The sequence below is a fragment of the Heterocephalus glaber genome, unplaced genomic scaffold (assembly GCF_053883595.1).
Source record: "Heterocephalus glaber isolate CG9 unplaced genomic scaffold, H.glaber_assembly_v1.0 deba00001456, whole genome shotgun sequence".
In the NCBI taxonomy this organism is placed as follows: domain Eukaryota; kingdom Metazoa; phylum Chordata; class Mammalia; order Rodentia; family Bathyergidae; genus Heterocephalus; species Heterocephalus glaber.
In genome coordinates this window covers 859,086-877,698 of record NW_028258304.1, presented here as the reverse complement: position 1 = coordinate 877,698, position 18,613 = coordinate 859,086, and the positions used below count along the sequence as shown (strand labels likewise).

The window sequence follows — 18,613 nt, the reverse complement described above, 5'->3', positions numbered from 1 at the left end:
AGGGAAACTGACTCCTCCCAGGACCCTGCCATGGGCTCCTCTGTACCTCCACACAAAGAATGGGCAGCTGGCCTCTTTAGACAAGAACTCCTAGGCAAGAATTTTTTGCCTCTAGGCAAGAACTTCCCAGCATTGCTGATGTGAACATCAGTGGCCATGGAGGCTCTTTTTAGAGAGGTTGGAAGGCAGAGACAGACAGATAAAAGAGACAAAGGTGAGTCCCCACGGTTTATTATGGAAGCCTATAAAAGAGCCACATTGAGTATTTCCAAAATCACAAAATACACAACATTCATTTTTTTAATATGTAACATGGAATATTATATACAGACTAAAACCACATGACAGCAAAAACACTCACACGGCACCAATTTCATATCAAAACAAAACACACAAGTGCTTTTTCAATATTAAAACAACTGTGATAAAAACATATTAATATTTTGACCATGTTTTACAATAGAGAAAAATTCATATTTTACTAAATAACAAATATTTAACAGCAAAAACTTTATACTAAATATCTATTTTGAATTATAACAAAAATAGTACTTATAATAGTTTATAAAGACAGACACAAAATTATAACATTTATGAAAAAAAAGTTTTGTGTATAAAATAATATTATAGTGATCCAGGCAGGGTCAGGATGGTGCCCAGAACATAAACATCAGCGCCCAACAACGAAAGTGCTTCATTTTGCAAGCCTATGGCAGGAATTCTGTGGAGTTTTGTCTTTTTTAATATCAAGTTACAATAGTTAGGAATAGTGAGAAAACATCGCTCATCTAATGCTACCGCTATAGAACACACACACACAAACACAGGGACAAAGAAACCTCAGCACACATCTACAGAGGAGACAGAGGGAGCGCCCTAGCGGAATCCTGCAGGCCAGTCAAGAGCTTTCCTCACTCCTCTTCTTGTCACCTTCAGACCCAGCTTGGCAAATGATCCTTCCTTCCTCCTTCACAGGGATCCCCTCCACTTTTCCTTCTCCGCCCCCTCCCAGGCTGCCCCCTTAGAAGGCCACTGAAGAACCTTCCAGCCCCCTGCCCCTCACCAGGGCCAGACTCATCCCATTCTTAGCTATACAGTCTGCAACAGCTGGTTGAGGGCAAAAGGGATCAACTTAAGGTAAATAAACCTTCCAGACACTGAGCTCTTTTTGCGGGTAACAGATTCTGGTATACTATACAGCTATTTTGCAAGCTTTGATGAGTCTTTACACATTTTAGCCTGTCTTTTATACTTGGGAGGGGGAATTGAGGAGGGGGAATTGCAGATTTTTTTTAAAAATTCCAAACACTTTTGCCAATAACACCTGTTCTATACTTGCTGTTCAGTAATGAAAAGTGGGAAACAAATGAAATATTTGGGGATGGGGGTTACAGGACATTCTGGGTGTGTCTGTAAAGTCTGTAAGTCACCCTCTAGAGAGTTGAAAGTGGATCTGTTGGGGGTTTACCCACTGGACACCATGGTGGAGGAACTGAGCTTCTCAGAGCGGTAGCTGGGGATAGATATTTGCTGCATTCTTCTGTTTTTGATTTTCTTGAAAAGAGGATTCATTGCTATTACAACATCCAAAACCAACAGAGAAACACAGAAAGCAAAGAAAAATCTGAAAACAGACGAAATTGCTTACAGACTCACCAAAGGCCCCAAACTGTCCCCAGGAGGTGTCCCAAACTGCCAATTCTTAAAATGCCAGTGGCGGGAGCTACTTCTCTTTCAACCAGTCATCCTGACTGGCCTGTCTGCACCCAAATCACTTGTGACAAACCTCACTTACCCTCCTCCTCGGCTTGCTGCAGCCTCTCCCGCAGTCACCAGACCACACAGGGCTGAGTCAGTGCTGAGGAAGGACTGTCTCTACCTCACCTTCCCTTTGCTCTCACTTCCTCCCCACACCCCAGAGCTGGGCTCAAGCAGACAGTGGCGCAGAAGTGGAAGGGACTTCAGAGACACCTTTCCAAGGGCTAAGGGCAAAGAGCAAGGTTAGGAAAGGAAGACAAAGGCCCTGGAACCCCGTCAGAAGAAAGAACCCGTATCCTTCTCCATACTCCCTAGCAGAGCAGGGGGCACTGGGGTGAAGAGTGGCCAAGCTAGAAATTGTAGCAGCCTCCAAATCCCCATGATCAGGGCTTTTGACAGGATGGGGAGGAAGCAATGAGCCACTTTCCTATCTCCAGCAGGGGACAACAGGCAGAGACACTGGACTGTAGTGCAGCAGTAAGGCTCTGAGGTTAAATCAAATAATCTGTCTGGAACCTGCATGGTGGGGGGTGGGGCTAGCTGTTCAACTCTCAGCCAAGGGGGCTGAGTTCTACCAGCAACCCTTTCCTCTTCACTCCCAGAAGTCCTGCAGGGAGACAGCTGAGACAGAGGCTAGCAGATGCAGATGTTTGTTCCAGACCTCAATACAGCCGAGATCACGGGAGCACAGGTTTCCATGAGCTCAGGGCCTTGGTTGGGTATGTGGAGCAGGGAAAGGCCTGGCTCAGTGGAGTCCCATCTTGGGAAAAGTTAGGGATGTCAGTGTACCTGCCCAGGGCCACTAGGGAGTATGCTGGGGAACAGGCCTGAGGCTCCTGTGCCCCATGATCAAAGGAGAGAACAAGTAGCAGCAATAGGTAATTTCAAATGTCCAAACTGGCAGGGCTGGAAGGGGGGTGCTCTCCAGGCCATGGCAGCCCCTGCCCCACCCAGGCTGACTAGTGATGGATGACCTAGGACACTGCTCCTCAGCAGCCACACCCCCAGGGGCACTGTCCGAGCAGTAAAAAGATTGCTGGGGAGCTGAAGAAAGTGCCAAGGTTGGGGGGCCTCTTCCCTAAAAGACAAGGGAGGAAAGGGCCCGGGTCAGAAGGTCACAAGCACACACTTAGGCACAGTCCACTGACACATAACACTGGAACGGCATGCGGGGCCCGGCCAGGCCTTTCCCAAGAGCTAAGCTGGTGGGAAGTGGGGAGACATTGGAGAGAGCAGGAGCCAGGAGGGAACCCCCATCCCCAGAAAGGACAGGGTCCTTTTGGTGTTGGGTAGGGTTTGTCAAGAAGGGGGACCAGAGTAGAGCAAGTATGGGGGCCACTGGCCCTCCCTGGTTCAGCCCCCTCCCACACACAGGTTTCTACCTCCACAGCCCCCACTCCCTCTGTGGGCTGACTGAGGCTGGGCATGGGCCCAAGCACCGCTACTAAACCGTGGCGCTCAGCATGGCCTCGGTCTCTGGCAGAATCTTGTTCTGGTTGGAGTCCAGGCCAAAGAACTTGACACTGAGGCCATCCACCGGGTGCAGGACGGGGACCAAGGTGATACGGGGGAAGGTCCGGGTGGCCAGCTCAAAGCGGCTGGTGCTGGCCAGCTCCACTGCCAGCACTTTCAGGAAGAGCTTGGCCAAGTGCTTGCCCAAGCAGGTCCGGACGCCACCACCGAAAGGGAGGTAATGGAAGCGGCCATCCTTGTCTTCACTCCGTGCCTGACTGAAGCGGTCAGGGTCAAACACATTCACGTCTTTGAACACGGGTGCCGTGTCATGGGTATCCCGGATGCTATACATGACACTCCAGCCTTTGGGGATCTGGAAACCCTGGAACAAGATGGAGGTCGGGGAGAGGAGTGGTGAGAACACTGCCTGCCCGCCTGCCTCTTCCCAGAGATACCCCTCAGGCTCCCTAGGCCTGGCCAGCCTCCCCACTCATCGTGCTAGTCCAGGCTCCTATTCATATATGTCACATGTGGCACCCTAGCCTGCCTTCGTCCCACTCTGCATCTGGGACTGCATCTCTCCTAGAGGACTGAAAGCTCCCTGAAATCAACCACCATCTCCCTGCCAGACAGAGGTGCCCTATAGGATCTTTCCCAAAGGTCATCCCAAAGCCCAGGCAGCACCCCAGGAGCCCCTCATCCCCCGCCCCATGGGCCCCAGCCTCACATCAAGCTCGAAAGTCTGCAGCACAGTGCGGTAGCCACCCGAAACAGGTGTGAAAAGGCGCATGACTTCCTTAATAACGCAGTCCAGGTAGCGAAGCCCGCTGAGTGTGTCCAGGCGCAGGGTGCCCTCACAGGGACAGTCACCACTGTGTAGGATGCCCTGGGTCCGCAGCTCCTCTCGCAGCTTCTCCAGCACAGCTGGGTGCTTCAGCAGCTGCATAATGAGTGAGGTACTGGCACTGGCTGTGGTGGCATAGGCCGCGAAGATCAGTTCCAGGGTCCCATCCTGTGGCAGCAGAGAGGGGAGGCACCACTAACAATCTGGGGCCAGCCAAATATGACAGTCCTATTCTGCCAGTGTCCCTAAGGTCATCTGCTAAGCCCTGCCTGCTTCTTATTACCAATTCTGCTTCCCTGAGCCTGAAGTTCAGAGCCATCATGGGCACAGGGGTCATAGCTAGTCCCTTGCTGGGCAAGAAACACACTGCAGGGCAGAAGTATTACCCTGCTGGTTCCTTAAGGTAGGCCTGCCTTTCTCACTGCCAAGTGCTGGGCTAGCTGCAGCAGGCCTGGTCAATGCAGGGAGCTCACAGAAGAAAAAGGACAATCCCAGGAGCTGGGCAGTGTATGTGTATGTGCGGTGGATAACAGGACCTAATCCCTAGATTGGTTGGGCTGGAGCCCAAGTTAGGTCCCAGTATCCCCTGGGGCTGTCTGGCCGCTAGCAGATGGCTTTCCCACTGGGCCTACATTTCCTTAGGTAGTGAATTTGGGAGGAGCAGGGGTTTCAAGGCAGGAAGGAGTCAACAAGCCATAGACACTGAGGCTGTTCAGAGGTATAAAGGGAATTTTTAGTGTCTTTTCAAAATCAGTAAATGTGACTGTCAGCAGGATCAGATGCATGGTGCCCAGCCGCTATCAAGACCCGCTCACCCCACAACTATGGTAAAGTAGGGTGGCCCCTGCACATTCTTCACAGCAGGGCAAGGACACAGCCTTGCTGTGTTCAGCACCCTCCAGCCCAGGTGCATTGACAGCCAGCACTGCTCAGGATGGGGAGAGATGGCCAGGCACTTCCCTACCCAGAACAGACTGTAGGTACAGGTGCTGCCACTGGAGAAGCTCCTCACCTTCAACTCCTGCATAGTCATCTCCTTCCCATGCTCCTTGCTGCTCTCAATGAGGATGTCCAGTGCATCTGAGTAGTCCTTGCCCTGCGTACACTGCAGCTTCTCCCTGATGGCCTTTTCCAGCCCCTTCTGCAGGGTCTGCCGTGCCTGAATGCCCTGTGGGGAGAAGGGACCAGTAACCATAGGAACCATCTGAGCTCAGGGCTGTCAGAGAAGGCTCCAGCCCACACTCCCACTGACACCTCTCCCCTCTGTCCCTCTCCCCTTTGTCCATGTGCCTGTGTGCCCAATGTCCCAGTGGTCAGCACCCCCCTCCCTGGATCCCTTCCAGGCCCTGGGTGCTCACCCGCCGGTAGCCACTGAAGGGCAAGTCAACAGGCAGGGAGAAAACATTCTCCACAAATTGCTGATAGACCTCAAAGAGGTGCCCAAGGTCCTCCTCAGGGATGCTGAAGCCCAGCAGCACCCGGATGGCCATGTGGAAGGTGAGTTTCTGTGCCTCTTGGTACACATTGATGGCCTCAGGCTGACTGCTCCAGGCACGTAGTGTGTCCTGGATCACCAGCTGGATCTTAGGTAGGTAGCTCTCCAGGGCCTCATGGCTGAAGATCTTGGAGAAGATCTGGAGGGTAGAGAAGCAGGCCGAGTTTGGTTCCTAAGCTGACGCAGACCCCACTCTGCCCAGGTGAGATGCAGGGCACAGGACCATAACAGGGACACTTCAATTCTTACTTCCTCCCACTGAGCTCCCAGAGCCCTCCAGGCACAGTTCCCTTGTAGGTCCATTACTCTGAACCCTCATTCTACTCTGTCTGGTGGGAAGGCAGGGAAGACCAAGATTAGATAGAAAACAGCTCATAAGCATTTTCTCAAATCTGGGACCTTCCTCGGAACTCACAGGAACTCACAGGAACTCACATGAACTGTCATCTACTTTTTCAACCCCCAGAAAAGTATGCATATCCTCAAACAATGGCAAAGCCTTGGGGACTGCACAGTCCAGCTGCCACCAAGTCTAGGAGACTGTGGCTATTCCCAACCTTGGCAGGGCACAACAGGGCCTGAATGCACAGAAGCTGTCCTCTCCATTGCAGTGGCCCCTTAGCCAATTCCCAGGCATTGGGCCAGAAGTTCGCAGGAGAAGTGGGCCACAGGTAGGTGCCAAGACGGGGAAGAGTGGGAAAACAGTGAGGGGCTATCCTCCAATAGTGAGAGGGCAGGAGTAACCTAAGGCTAGATGGCAAGCAAGACTTCCTGGGAACCAAAACTGTTCTCATAGCCTGCAAAACAACCATTGGGCATAGATACTGAGAGTTTATTAACAGCTGTGCCATTAGAATCTTTGGTGTGGCCAGCTCTACAAGCAAGGGGATGAGGGCAATAGCTTTCCACCCTAAAAGATCCCAAAAAACAACAGAAGCCTTTTTAATTCCTTGCATCTTCCAGGACAATTTTAAGTAGCCAAGGAGTCCCTGTGTCCACCTCCCCTGCCTTGTGCCCTCCCGATTGGCTGGGCAGCCCCTCCCCCCATCCCCCTGCACATGTTTTTCCTGCTGCTACCCTCAGTGCACAGGAGAGAGAGGATGTTAGTTTATTTACTGACAGCCTGTGGGTCTCCCCTATAACCAACAAACTCCATCTCCCCAGGTCCAGAGCAGAAGGGGGTACCCTCCACAACCAGAGCCAAGGGAAAGGTCATCTGGGAAGGTGGAGAGGAGCAGGGCAATGCAGAGGAAAGAGCCCCCACCCGCCACATGCAAGCCACACACACGCGCCTGCCCCCAAACACAACCACTGCACAAACTGTAAATGTGAGAATTTCCCCTGCAGTCAGCTCAAGGAGGAAAAGGTAACATTTTCCTGGCCTGAGCCCTGCATGGCTAATGGGAGGGCTGGTTTGCAGAAATAACAGTGCTGGCCCTTCAGTGGCCCAGCCAGCATGCACAATAGCACTTTCATTCCGAGATTCCCGGTGGGCAGAGGGAGGAGGAGGGGGCCCAGTGAGGGGCAGAGAAACTGCACTGTTCAGGGCCACTCCAGCTACAAAGGGACAGCTGAAAGGTAGAAGGATGATAGGAGGTCGCCTAGGTCAGCTCAGCCCTAGATGTATTACTCACACCTTGCCCAGTTCTGGGGGCTTCAGGGAATCTAGGTGGGGGTAAGGGTTGATGGTTAAAGGCAGAGTTGTACACCTCAGCTTTTCACTCTGGTGTCCTTAGGATTCCAGGCTTAGCCCTTGGCCAAGGGGTTTTGTGGGGTGGAACAAGCCCTGCTCCCAGAGCTCAGAACTGGCAACTAAGGCCCTGATAAAACAGTAAAGAGGCCATAAGCAGAAAGTGGTGTACAGGAGCTGAGCAGACTCACCAGTGCATAAGACAGGGAGGCAGAAGGATGACTCTGTGGGGAGGCTATCAGTGGGAGAGGAGGCCATACTAGCCCAGAGCTGGCCAGCCCAGCATACACTAGAAGCACTGTCATGGAGGGGACAAGGGGAGAGGGTGGTCAGGCCCCCAGCACACAGGAGACCTGGGCCCAAAGTTATGGAAGGGGACAGGACAGGGGCTATACTCACCAGGACTGACCCAAGTTAGACCGGGTGCCCAGAATCCTAAGTTTCAGGTTAAACTTATGTGACCATGGTAATTCACCACCCCTGAGCCTTAGTTTCCTTATCTGTAAAATGGTGAGGCTGAAAGTGACCTCTTGGCCTCCTTGAAACCCACAGAGCACCTAAACCCCTATACTTATTTGCTCTTGGTAGAAGCTAATCCCTTCAAGCAGCCCAGAGTCCAGCAATAATCAAGCCACCTGGAGAAGTACCTACAAGGCCCCACTTTCATGCCCTACCTGGGGCACCCAAGAGCCTCCACTGTACAGAGTGGCCAAAGGACCTCTGACAAGCCCTGCCTGCCCCATAGGTTACATTCCTTGCGCCCTCTAGTGATAGTCGGCTGAATCACTGCTCTGGCTTCAGGGCCCAAGAGGGCAGGGACAATCCAGGACGGCAGAGGACCTAAGGGGACCTGGGACTGGACAAGGGACTTCAAGGCAAGGATCCACACCTTGGTCCTCAGGTGAGATGGAGTCATGAGCTAGTCTGGGAGTCTGCTGCCATCCTACACCAGTCAGGACTTGAAGCCAGGACCAGGGTGCTTGTCTGGACCCACCTCTGCCTTGCCAAGTGACAGCTAGCAGGTAGCTACTCTTCCGGGCTGGCTCAGTTTCTCCACTGGTTTCATGAGGGCTATAAGTAGATATTCTAAGGTCCTTCTCCACCTACCTGTCCTTTAATTCTCCTCAGAGGCCCCCTAAGGAGGAGAAACTACCCAAATGAGAAGCCCAGGTAAGGCTAGTGGCAGGAAGCCCAGCACTGGGCAGGCTTTGCTCAAAGGTCACCAAGTCCATGCCCCTGCCTCTGGCCGAGCTGTTCAAGAAGGACTGAGGCCTCCCAGGCACTGGAAAGATGCCAAGGCTTCATCCCTGGGTCTGTGCCCACAGTTAGCAACATGGGCACTTCCCAAACTGGGCAGCCCAGAAACCACCGCCCACCACAAAGGACAGATGGAGGTGGAGATGCTGGCCAGGGCAGAGGGAGGCCTGGATTGTGTTAGGGAGGGCTGGGTCTGAGGCCGCAGCCTGCAAAGGTCAGGACTCGGGCACACTGGGAAGATGCCCAGGAGCAGCTCAGTGTGGAGAGAGGAAAGGTTCCGGCCCCCAGAGCTGACTGTCCTGACCACAGTCTTCCAAGGAGCCAGGGCTGCTTGATTTCCCTCTGGGGCTTCCCTGGGAATTCCCAAAAGTGAGCCGAGAATGCCGGACAAAGGTCAATGGGAACCAGCCCAGGGCCAGGCAGAGACCTTCAGAAGGAGCCGCAAGTATGGACTTTGTACCAGAGCTGTTACGGGGGTGGGAGGGGGGTGTTGGGGTGGAGGGGGTTTGTGGACTGGGAATTACCATTCCAGTGTACCTGCAGGAGCTGCGGGGCAGGACAAAAGCAGGAGGGTGGATAACCCTCGGATAATTCCCCAACCCCCACCAGTTTCCCCAGCAACACAAATTCAAGAACCCATATCCCTGATTCTTTCTCTCCCTCCCTAACAGAAGCTGATTCTTCCACAAGGGTCTTGGGCACCACCCAGGGTTGTTAAGGCCTAAATTCCTAATTGTCCAGGCTACGCCTCCTCACTCTTCTCACCTCCCTGCCAGTGCCCCTGGGAGGGGTCACTCTGTAAACCCTCACAGCCCCATGTGGCCAAATTTATTCCTCCCCAATCTACTCTCGGCAGCGGATGGGTGGACAAATGGATGGGTGGCTGCAGGGTGGGCAGGGCCAGAGAGAAAGCCCACTGCCCGGCTGGCCAGTGACTCAGACTGGGAAGAATGGAAGTGGCTGCCCAGGAGGGGTGGGGACCGGGGCAGGCCACCCAGCCAAGCCACTGGAGCCTCAGCCTGCAGAGTGGAAAGAATAACAGAAGGCAGGCGGCCGCTGAGGCAGCTGTCCGCACAGGGTGACGCCAAGGTGTGTATTTTATACTAAGTAAGGAGGGGGACAAAAGGACGTCATCCTCCAGGCTGCCTGCCTTTCCACTGGGCCTTGGCTTCACTCTGAGCCAGTTTCTACAGAGCACCTCAGGTAGGGAAGGGCCAGCCTGGACATCCCTCTCACCAACCTGTGCACATTTCTTCCCTGCATTTGGGGGAACACAGTGTCTGTTCCCCACTTGACTCCAACTCTGATCATTAATCCCATTGGTCTAACTCTTTCACACACACAAGGAAAGCGTCCGGTGGCAGAGGATTGGTTGCACTTGCAAATACCTGCTGGGCTCCTAATTGGAAAGGATTTGCCCAGCTGCTCTTACCCTCTTCCAGCCACAAGGAACCCCCCTTGGAAAGCCGAGGCTCAAAAGGAAAGGGTCTTCCCAAGGTCACTGCACAGGCACAACTGGCCACACCCAGCAGTATGCCTGAAGCCTCTGCCTCTCACCACTCCAAATTCCAAGAATCTGCCCTCTACCAGCCCTGGCAAGCTCTAAACTCATCAAAGTCTTGAAAGGGATCCTCCTCCATAGCCCAACTGATACTAAGGGTGAGACCAGGTATTCTGGCTGATCGAGATTGTTCTCAGCATTTCTCAGGCCCCTGAAGCCTCTTCCTTTAAGGAAAGCCACCTCCTGGTCACATCCTGGGGAACCCAGGATGGATACAGCAGTTAGCACAGGATGCCCTGGCCCAGTGCAGACCCCAGCCAAGCCTCCCTACTCCCTACCAAGGCCATGTGTGTCTTCCAAGGTTGGGAGAGTGAACAAACATCAATCAGCACCACAGCCTTGTATCCCTCCCCACCCTGGAAGGACACAAAAAGGAAGAAGGTGGCCCCCATACCCAGCCCACCCACCCTCCCACTATCTGGCACAAGGACATGAAGAGGGAGGCACCCACTCCCAGAAACGCTGGTGACTGACTGTGAGCTTTCTCCCCCACTGACCTTCAGAGAGATCCGATCCTGCCTCTCTCATCCTCTCAGCAGCAGGTGCTGGTGCTACAGTAACTTTTGGGTGAAGGACTTTAGCTGGCAGAACAAAGACTTTCTGCCTATGCCAGGATCTGGAGCACAGCTCTCAGTAGCTGGGCTGCTTGGCTATGCACCACCTTCCCATCTCATCAAGCTGGAGTTTCTGCCCTAAGCTGAGCCTGGACATGGCTGAGCAACCAGAGGCTGTGCCTTGGTGCCTAGAGCCAGAAGTAGGCTAGCTTCACCCCAGGACCTGCAAACATGGGCATCCTGGCTCTGTCAGGGCTACCTCCTGGCCTTTCCAACCCAACATAAGCCCCAGGTTGCACTGGGTTTCTGAAGTGAGCACACTGATCCTGAGCCTCACCTCCCCCCTCCTCCAGGCCCAGGCCCAAAGGACAGGTCAGTGAGAAACAGGAGGTGGTTTCTTAATCCCTATACTTCCAAAACCTGGTCTCCCACCTCAGCTTTAGGCACAGAGGGTCCTGTAAGCAGGGGCCTGGGTAGAGAGGACAAGAACACTACTGCTGGGTCTCCCCATTTCAGGGACTCCAAGGCTGAATGCATTCCTGAGATGCTGTCCGGGTTCCATGAGGATATCTCAGGGCCAATGTGGGGGATGTATTGAAACTGTTAATCTCTTGGTGCCCAGGTCCAGCCCTATATGCAAAGAAAATGAGAACATGCCCAATCCTGCTTTGTGGGACCAGACACTGGAGGCTTCCAGAACTACCACCAACTCCTTCTCTACCTCTCGGACAATCCTCTTATTCCCACCTGCCCAACCAGACTCCATCCACCTTTCTGGGGCAATACCCCAGCCCCTCTACACACTACATCAGAGAGGTACCATGGCCTCCTTCCCAGCCCAGTTTGGAAAGCGTCTGAGGCCCTGGCTTCCTTAGGTGATGTTGTTAGACTGGATGAGATTTTCTGGACTTTCTCCCTGGGCACCCCACCCGCCCTGGCCCTAGACCACCAGAGCAGCCAGGGCAAACACCTGAAAGTGCAGTGATGGCAGTGAGGAGCTCCCTCCCTACACATCTGGTCAGACCTCCCAGAGAAAGGGTGGGCCATCAGCCCCAATGGAAACAATGATGCTTCTGGTTCCCTGCCAACCTGGGCCCCAGCACACGTGGGCCCCACTTCCTGCATATACATCCTAACTGGGCCTGGCCCTAGCTCAGCAGCCCACTCTCTAGCCAGGCCCTTGGCTGCAGCATGGGCTGGTTAAGGTAGTGTGAGTGGTACCTGGCAGCCACCATTCTGGCTACATGGTAACCTCCAGGCTGGGGTCCAGAAGACTGGCAACAGAGATATTCAGAAACAAGGCCACTGAGTATTCTCTTCTTATCCCTCCCAAAAGGTTTACTTCTTGAGAGCAAGAATGAGGTTTCCTGCTTCTCTGAATTTAAACCAAGGCCTTCTATATAGCTCAGGAAACAGGATCATGGATCATCAATTAGGGAGATTTGAGGGAAAAGATTCTGTAGTTTGACCCGACTTCCCATATGGCTCTAACACATGCCACACAGCAAACATAAAACTAGCACACACAAAGAGGGCCCTCACATGAGGTTCTCAAGCCTCTGTCAAGGTAAACTGACTTCTGGAGATTCCCCACCCCCAAGGAGCTAGAGCACCAGGAGCTCAAGACATGGAGACCATGGATTCCTGGCCATAGTCCTCAGTTTCTCACCCTCATCCCCAATCTTCACTCTTTTGCTCTATGTATTCCTCTAGCACTGTTCATCCGGGGTACCCTCCTTCCTTGTCCCCTCACCTCCAAATGGACAATGCAGGTAAAACACTCCGGCCTTTCCAGGTCCTCCCCACCTGGCACCTGACTGCCTGAGGCCAAGTGAGGCAGAGGGTGGGACTGCAAAGCAACAGTCCCTCACCCTAAAGCCTACTGCACCCCCAAGGTCTCATATTCTGGTCCTGGCCAAGCTGTCTTCTTCCAAGCACCCAAGTGCACAGGACTGATTAGGACTCTACTTCTGTTGCAGACCCCCCAGCCTTTACTGCTCAGCTTGGTCCAAGTCTGACTCAGCCTAAGTCTCAGTGTCCCCTTCTGTGTCAAAGCCTCTGTAAGGGGGAAATGAGGAACCAGTCATATCATTTGGCATTTGGCCCTGAGTTCCTGATTCCCAGTTCTTTCCTCATTCTTTTGAATAGGTCTTTGGTGGAGTCCCAGAGACTAAGGAGAAAAATCACCGTGCAAATAGGAAAATCCCTTATTCTTAAATTTACAGGGCCTCCCAGCCGCTCCTCCAGAACACCTTTCTCTTTTCGTCCCCAAGCAGCTTTAACTGCTTCCAGCTTAGAGCGAGGCAGATGGGAGAAAGCCTTTGGGGGCCCCTTTCCAGTTTCTGAAACACATGCTCTATCGGGGACACGCACACCAGACGCTTCCCTTTGGTTTCTTTTGTCTGCCACGGAGAATTACCCTTCATAGGCATCAAATACTATGGGATGCTTCGGAGAGTACAGAATGATTGCTACATTTACCAACAGCACCTCTCACAGACTTCTGATGGAAGGGCTGCCTCCTGCCCCGGTCCCCTCCTCTGCACTAAACCACCCCTCCAGGAGCTGAGAGACCGCTACTTCCTTTCCTATAGGTTCCAAACCTGGGTAAGTCCTCTGACCCAATGGAAAAACAGAGTGGGGGAGCCCTGCAGCCTCCTTTCTGGCGGCTTCAAGCCCGCAGGCTGGTACCCCGCCCGCCGGCAGGCTCAGCTTTCGGGTTACTGCAGTTCAAACAGCACGTGCCGGCCGCGCTCCCCGCCGTCGCCCCCGCCGCCGCGTCCTCAGCGCCGGGAGGGGGCGGGGAAGGCTGCTCTGCGCACTGGCTCGCCTCCCCTGCGCCTCTTCCAGTCGCTCGGGAAATCCTCAGGATAAACACCCACTTTCTCTTCCTCTTTAAGGGGTGAACCGCGCTTTGATCCTCCGCCTGTGCCTCAGCTGCTCGCCCACCCCTTGCCTTGGCCCCACTGTCCAGTCGGTGCCCGCAGGTACCTCTCCAAGGCAAGGCTCGCCAGTCCTGTCCACACGGTGCCCCCAGCTCCCCAGCACTTGTCTGCGTTGCCCTCAAAGCAACCTGTGGCTGAAAGGCCAGCTTAGCTTTTACAGTGATTAGTCCTCGGGATTCCCCCAGAGAAATGTGGCGAAAAGGGAAGCTTGGGCCAATTGTCCCGCCCCGAGCCCTACTTGTTCCAGTTTTGTGGAGCACTGGGAGGATCAGAGTTGGACACCTCAGTCCTCATACTGTCAAGCTTTTCCCAAGACACTCCCGAACAGGTCCCATTGGCTCTGGGAGTGCCCACTGCGCAGACGGCCAGCAAAAGGGGGAATCAGAAGGAGCCTCTGGAGGCCCTGGATCTGGCTGGCAGCCGTCTAGGCAAGGAGATGCCGGGTCCTTGCGGTTGTTGCACAAAACAGTGTGCGGATCGAAGTGGGGACGTTTCCGGCTCTTTGAACTCCGGACCCTGAGAGGGGTGCAGAAGCAGTCAGTGCTCTTACCTTGCGCTTGTTGCGGTGGATGTCGCCGATGGAGTTGGCCACCGTATTGGGACCCAGCAGCATGCGGGTGCTGCGCGGCCACTCGGTGCTCACGAGATGGTGCTCGCCCATGAGGATCTTGCGCACATTCTCCGCGCCGGTCACGCGGATTAGCGGCCGTCCGAGCAAGTGTGTCTTGAACACGTTGCCATACTTCTCCCTCCGCGACGACTGGAAGCCGGAACCCTGCGGGAGCCACAGGCCAGACCTCTCAGGGCTCATAGAGGCTCTGCCAGGCAGGGGTGGCGGCCCCAACCCGGCCCCAGTCATCTCCCACCCCTTACCCCCTCCTCAGCACACACAGACACAAACGCAGGTTTTATTTTTCATAGCGTGCACAAGGACTGGGAAGTAGGGCCTAGAGGATAATAAATGTGCGAGGAGGCTGGAGGCCCAGGGGCAACCCCTCTCCCCTGACTGTTTTTAGTAATGACTTTCGGGAGAGAAAAGGTAACCCGGACCGCTGGATCTGAAGTTAAGGCCTCCGCCCCCCAACCTCCCACCCCCACCGCGCGCACTCAGGAGCCTTTCGGAATAAATATTTCCAGGCTTCTGGCCACGGGCTGGCGAGACCCCGCGGGGTGGCCGCAGGCCAAAGATTATTTATAGTGGTGAGCGGTCCGTGCCTGGAGGCAGTCACTAGAATTGGGGGTTGGTGTTTCCTCCGTCTCCGGTGTGGCCCGCGCAGGGACCTGGCGGCCCTCGGAAGGCTCTGCAGGGTGGGGTCATGGGCCGAGAGCCGAGATTTTCCTAAAGCATTTTGCCCTGGAAATAACTGAGACGGACTTTCGTCGCCGCCCTGGAGTTTGGAACCCGAGCGCGGCGGCGGAAGGCGCTTCCTGCCGGGTGGGGTGGGACCAGGCGGGGCGACCCGCGCAGGTAACCGGATCCCGGGCGGCGGCGGCGGCGGCGGCGGCTCGCTCCCGGGATCGCGGGGCCCCGGGCCTGGTCCCAGAGCTCTTAGAAGCTGGCGGAGCGCTCAGCACGCGGGCACCGGAAACCGAGGGGACTTCGGAGGGGTGGTGGCAGGGGCGTCTCGCTCACCTTTCACGTCGGTACTCGCCACCCCAGCCCAAGTTAACCCTTCTCCTGCAGGTGAGAAAGGCAGGGGCGACACCTGTCTGCCTCACCTCTTGACCTCCAGCGGACTTGCGCTCTCGGCCTCCAGAGCCACCCGCTAGGTCATGCAACTCCCGAGGAGACAATGCAGCTCCCTTTTCCCCGGGTTTATCTCCCTCCTCATTTTTCCTTTCTTCCACGAAAAGCTGTTCTCCAGCTAGATGTGTATACACCCCAGCCCAGCGAAAAGTGACTCTGCAGAACCCGGATTCCTAATCACTTTTCCACATGAGCCTCCGGCCCCGGCGCGCGACAGGGAAAGAGCCGGGAGCTCCCCAGCCGCCGAGAGGGGGGCCGGGCAGCGGGGAACGCGGCCCCACTCCCAGGCTGGAGGGTCGGGAAGAGCTCCCCCCACCGCGACGCCCTCGTAGACGGTGTCTACCCCTTTAAGAAAAATCTAGGCGTAGGTGTAGTGCGAGAGAGGAGGGTGAAGAGAGGGGTTCCCTCCTCAGTCTGCTAAAGGGTGTCCTAGGCTTCGTCTGACTCTCCCGTCTCTCTTCTTCTTTTCCTCTGTTTTTCTTTTCTTTAGACACAAAAGTTGGGTTGTGAATTTTCCGAGGTTGCCGCCGCCTCGCCCCCAGCCCCCGCCTCTGATCTACCTAACTATAATTAAAGTGCGTTTTTTGTGGCATTAATAAAGAGTTATTTGTCCGCCGTTTCCACGGTCTTCACAAAGAAGACTTTCATAGGGGCGGCCGCTCCGGCCACGAGTCCAATTTATACAAAAATGTTGTATTTTTAGCCCTGGGCTCTGTTTAGATGGCGCTGGATGGAAACGGAGAGCCCTTGGAGGTCCCCCCGTAAAATCTGATAAATGACTCCGAAAAAAATTACTCTGGGATTCAGAGGGCTCCCATTAACCCTTTCAGCACCCTCAACATGCAACCCCCAAATGCATCCCCACCCCCGCAGGATCTAGGGCCCTGGGGTGCAGGGATGGGGAGAGGTTGGGGTCTCTTCCCCAACTTCCGTGCAGGCTACAAGCAGACCCCCAGAGGCCATGGGGGGGGGGGTCAAGAGGACATGACGGGGCAAAGAAAGGTCAGGAAGCGGGATGGGGGGATAGACCGTGAGTGAATTCTACAGATTGGCTCTAACAAGGTGGGAGCTATTGCTTATTTAAGTTATTTTATTTTCTAAATTCGCGGTCAAAAGCCTAATCCACGCCGAAGTTAACCCTTTGTGTCAAGGAGAGGCTCTGAGGATTTCTTTTCGAGGGATAGCCCTACTGGTTGAAGCGAACCCCACCTCATTGGACAAACACCCTCAAAAAGACCGACTCCGCGATGGGGAAGGCCCACAGCATAGAGGAACCTGGCCCACCCACCCATCCCACCTGGCTCGCTGTCACTTGGCCCTGAGAGGGGCGGGGCGGGTGTGTGCGCTCTCCCGGATTTCACGCGTCTGTTAATTTCAAGCCAAGCTTTCTCACCTTTAAACCCACAGGTCCCCACGCTCACCTTTCCTGTGCCGAGACTGTCCGTTTCAGGATATGCAGGCTTCCCCTAACGCACATCAGCACCCACTGGACGAACACGTACACTCACACACCCAGAACCAAACACACCTTTCGAGGTTACCCCAGAGGTGTTCCCCCTCAGGAAAAAAAAAAAATCCTGCTGTGTATCAAATTGCAAAAGCGGCAATCTAGTATTTGACGAGGTTAACTCCATGTTAATCTCCCCATTATTTACCTGGGTCTGGTCCTCGACGTGCCCCACCCCCATGATCACCGGCAGAGTGGGATTGTTTGGCGTCTAACAACACACACACATACACTCCCTATGGATGGATCTCCCACACATCTCTCCCAAGTTTCTTTCTCCTGCTAAACTGTCCCCACCCAATAAGTAAATAGACCCTTTTCCCCGAAAGTCGAGAGCCCTCGGATCTCAGGCCTCTCGTTTTTCTTGGGTTACCTTCTTCCTCTCCCACCACAAAACACCCAAACACTAAGAAGGACCTCGGACCCGGGCTGTTGTACCTGGCTCAGCTGGCTACAAGTCAGAGATACATCCCTGGTCTTAAAGGGGCAATTCAAGTTGACCTTCACGCCATTCCTACTCTCCGGACTCAGTTTTTGGGCCCCAGCTTCACGGTTAAAGCCCAGGACGCTGAGGGCAACTGGGGCCTTGAGCGAAAAGAGCAGGCGACAGCAGCTCAGAACCTGAGGCCCCCTCGATTTCGCGCAGCACGAGGATCCCCTCGGGCTTTCTGTGCACCCCTGCCTGGTCGTCTGCGACGGAGGCAAGTCTGTTTGAGAGTCCTGTCCTGTCAAGGAACCTCTTTTACCAGCCCTTTCAACTGACGCACCGGGCGCCAGTGCTCGCGCCACGCTGCAGGCGGGCAGGAGAAACCCGGGCGGCGCAGGCAGTGCGAGGGAAGGGGCGGGGCGGGGACGAATGCCTTCGAGCTCCGGGCGTCCCTTGGCCGGCCCTTGGCTGGGTCTGCCCGGGCGCTCGCAGCTAGCGGACCCGGGAGAGCGGCAGAGCGAGCGCGCCCTTACCTGTAGCAGCCAGTGGCCCGTCTCTCCGATGAGCGGGAAGCCCATGGAGCCCTTCGGGATGGGCAGCTTGCAGCTCTTGTCGCGGGTAGCAGCCCAGCGCAGCTGCCACAGCTGCTGCGACACGGCCAGCAGCAGCGTCACGGACACCAGGCACGCGGCGAGGGTGGCCAGCGCCGACACCAGCTCCAAGCCCTCAAAGAGCATGTTGGCGGCTGCTCGGGGGATTGGCTGTGCCGGCCGCGACGGGGGAGGGGAGGGCCGGACCGTTGAGGCGGGGGAGGGGAGGCTGCTGCCGGGGGTCCTGGCACCTCCGGCCGAAACAGAAAGAGGAAGGGGCCGAGGGCAGGGGAGTAGAGGCTGCAAGGGGAGACCAGAGGGAGGAGAGAAAAAGACTGCCTAAAAGAAGAGAAAGGAGACTGAAGGCGACTCGAGGTGTAACTTTGTTTGTTTGTTTGTTCCTTTATAGCGGGCCCAGGGGCTGCTCAAGGGGCAGTGAGATGAAGCCGCAAGTCAAGATGTTGGATTTGCTCTCCCCGCAACCATCACACGTGGAAAACTTTGGAAAACTTTGTTCAGCAGGAGCCTCTCTCTCGTAAGCCCTTTCCCCTGCACGGGAAAGAAAAAAAGCTGAAGGGGAACAGAGAGCTAGCGGAGAGAAAATGCGATCGGTTTGTCAAAAGTATTTCCCCAAAATTCCTAGGTGGAAAAAAAATCGGAATCCAAAAGTTCCAATGAACCCAAAAACTTTGGGGGTCGAGGGAGAAGGCTCCCCGATTGAAGCAAGTGGAGAAGCCTGAGCCCCGCGTCCCTGGGCTGCCCCGGGCTGCGCGCCCAAGCTCC

General features: G+C 54.9%; 1 protein-coding gene across 2 annotated transcripts; it reads right to left on the bottom strand.

Moving 5' to 3' along the window:
• Positions 1-215: 215 nt before the first annotated feature.
• On the bottom strand, positions 216-18,055 carry Cyp26b1 (cytochrome P450 family 26 subfamily B member 1). Of its 2 annotated transcripts, none has more exons than XM_021262476.2 (6): positions 17,252-18,055; positions 14,110-14,334; positions 5,416-5,691; positions 5,070-5,225; positions 3,941-4,225; positions 216-3,595 (listed from the first exon to the last, which is right to left on the bottom strand). In XM_021262476.2, the coding sequence occupies exons 1-6, from the start codon at positions 17,975-17,977 to the stop codon at positions 3,203-3,205; spliced, it is 2,061 nt and encodes a 686-aa protein (XP_021118135.1). In that variant the 5' UTR covers positions 17,978-18,055; the 3' UTR covers positions 216-3,202. The 2 variants fall into 2 exon arrangements, with proteins under 2 accessions (XP_021118135.1, XP_004849933.1); XM_004849876.3 differs by having other exon boundaries at positions 17,774-18,055.
• Between the last annotated feature and the right edge of the window lie 558 nt (positions 18,056-18,613).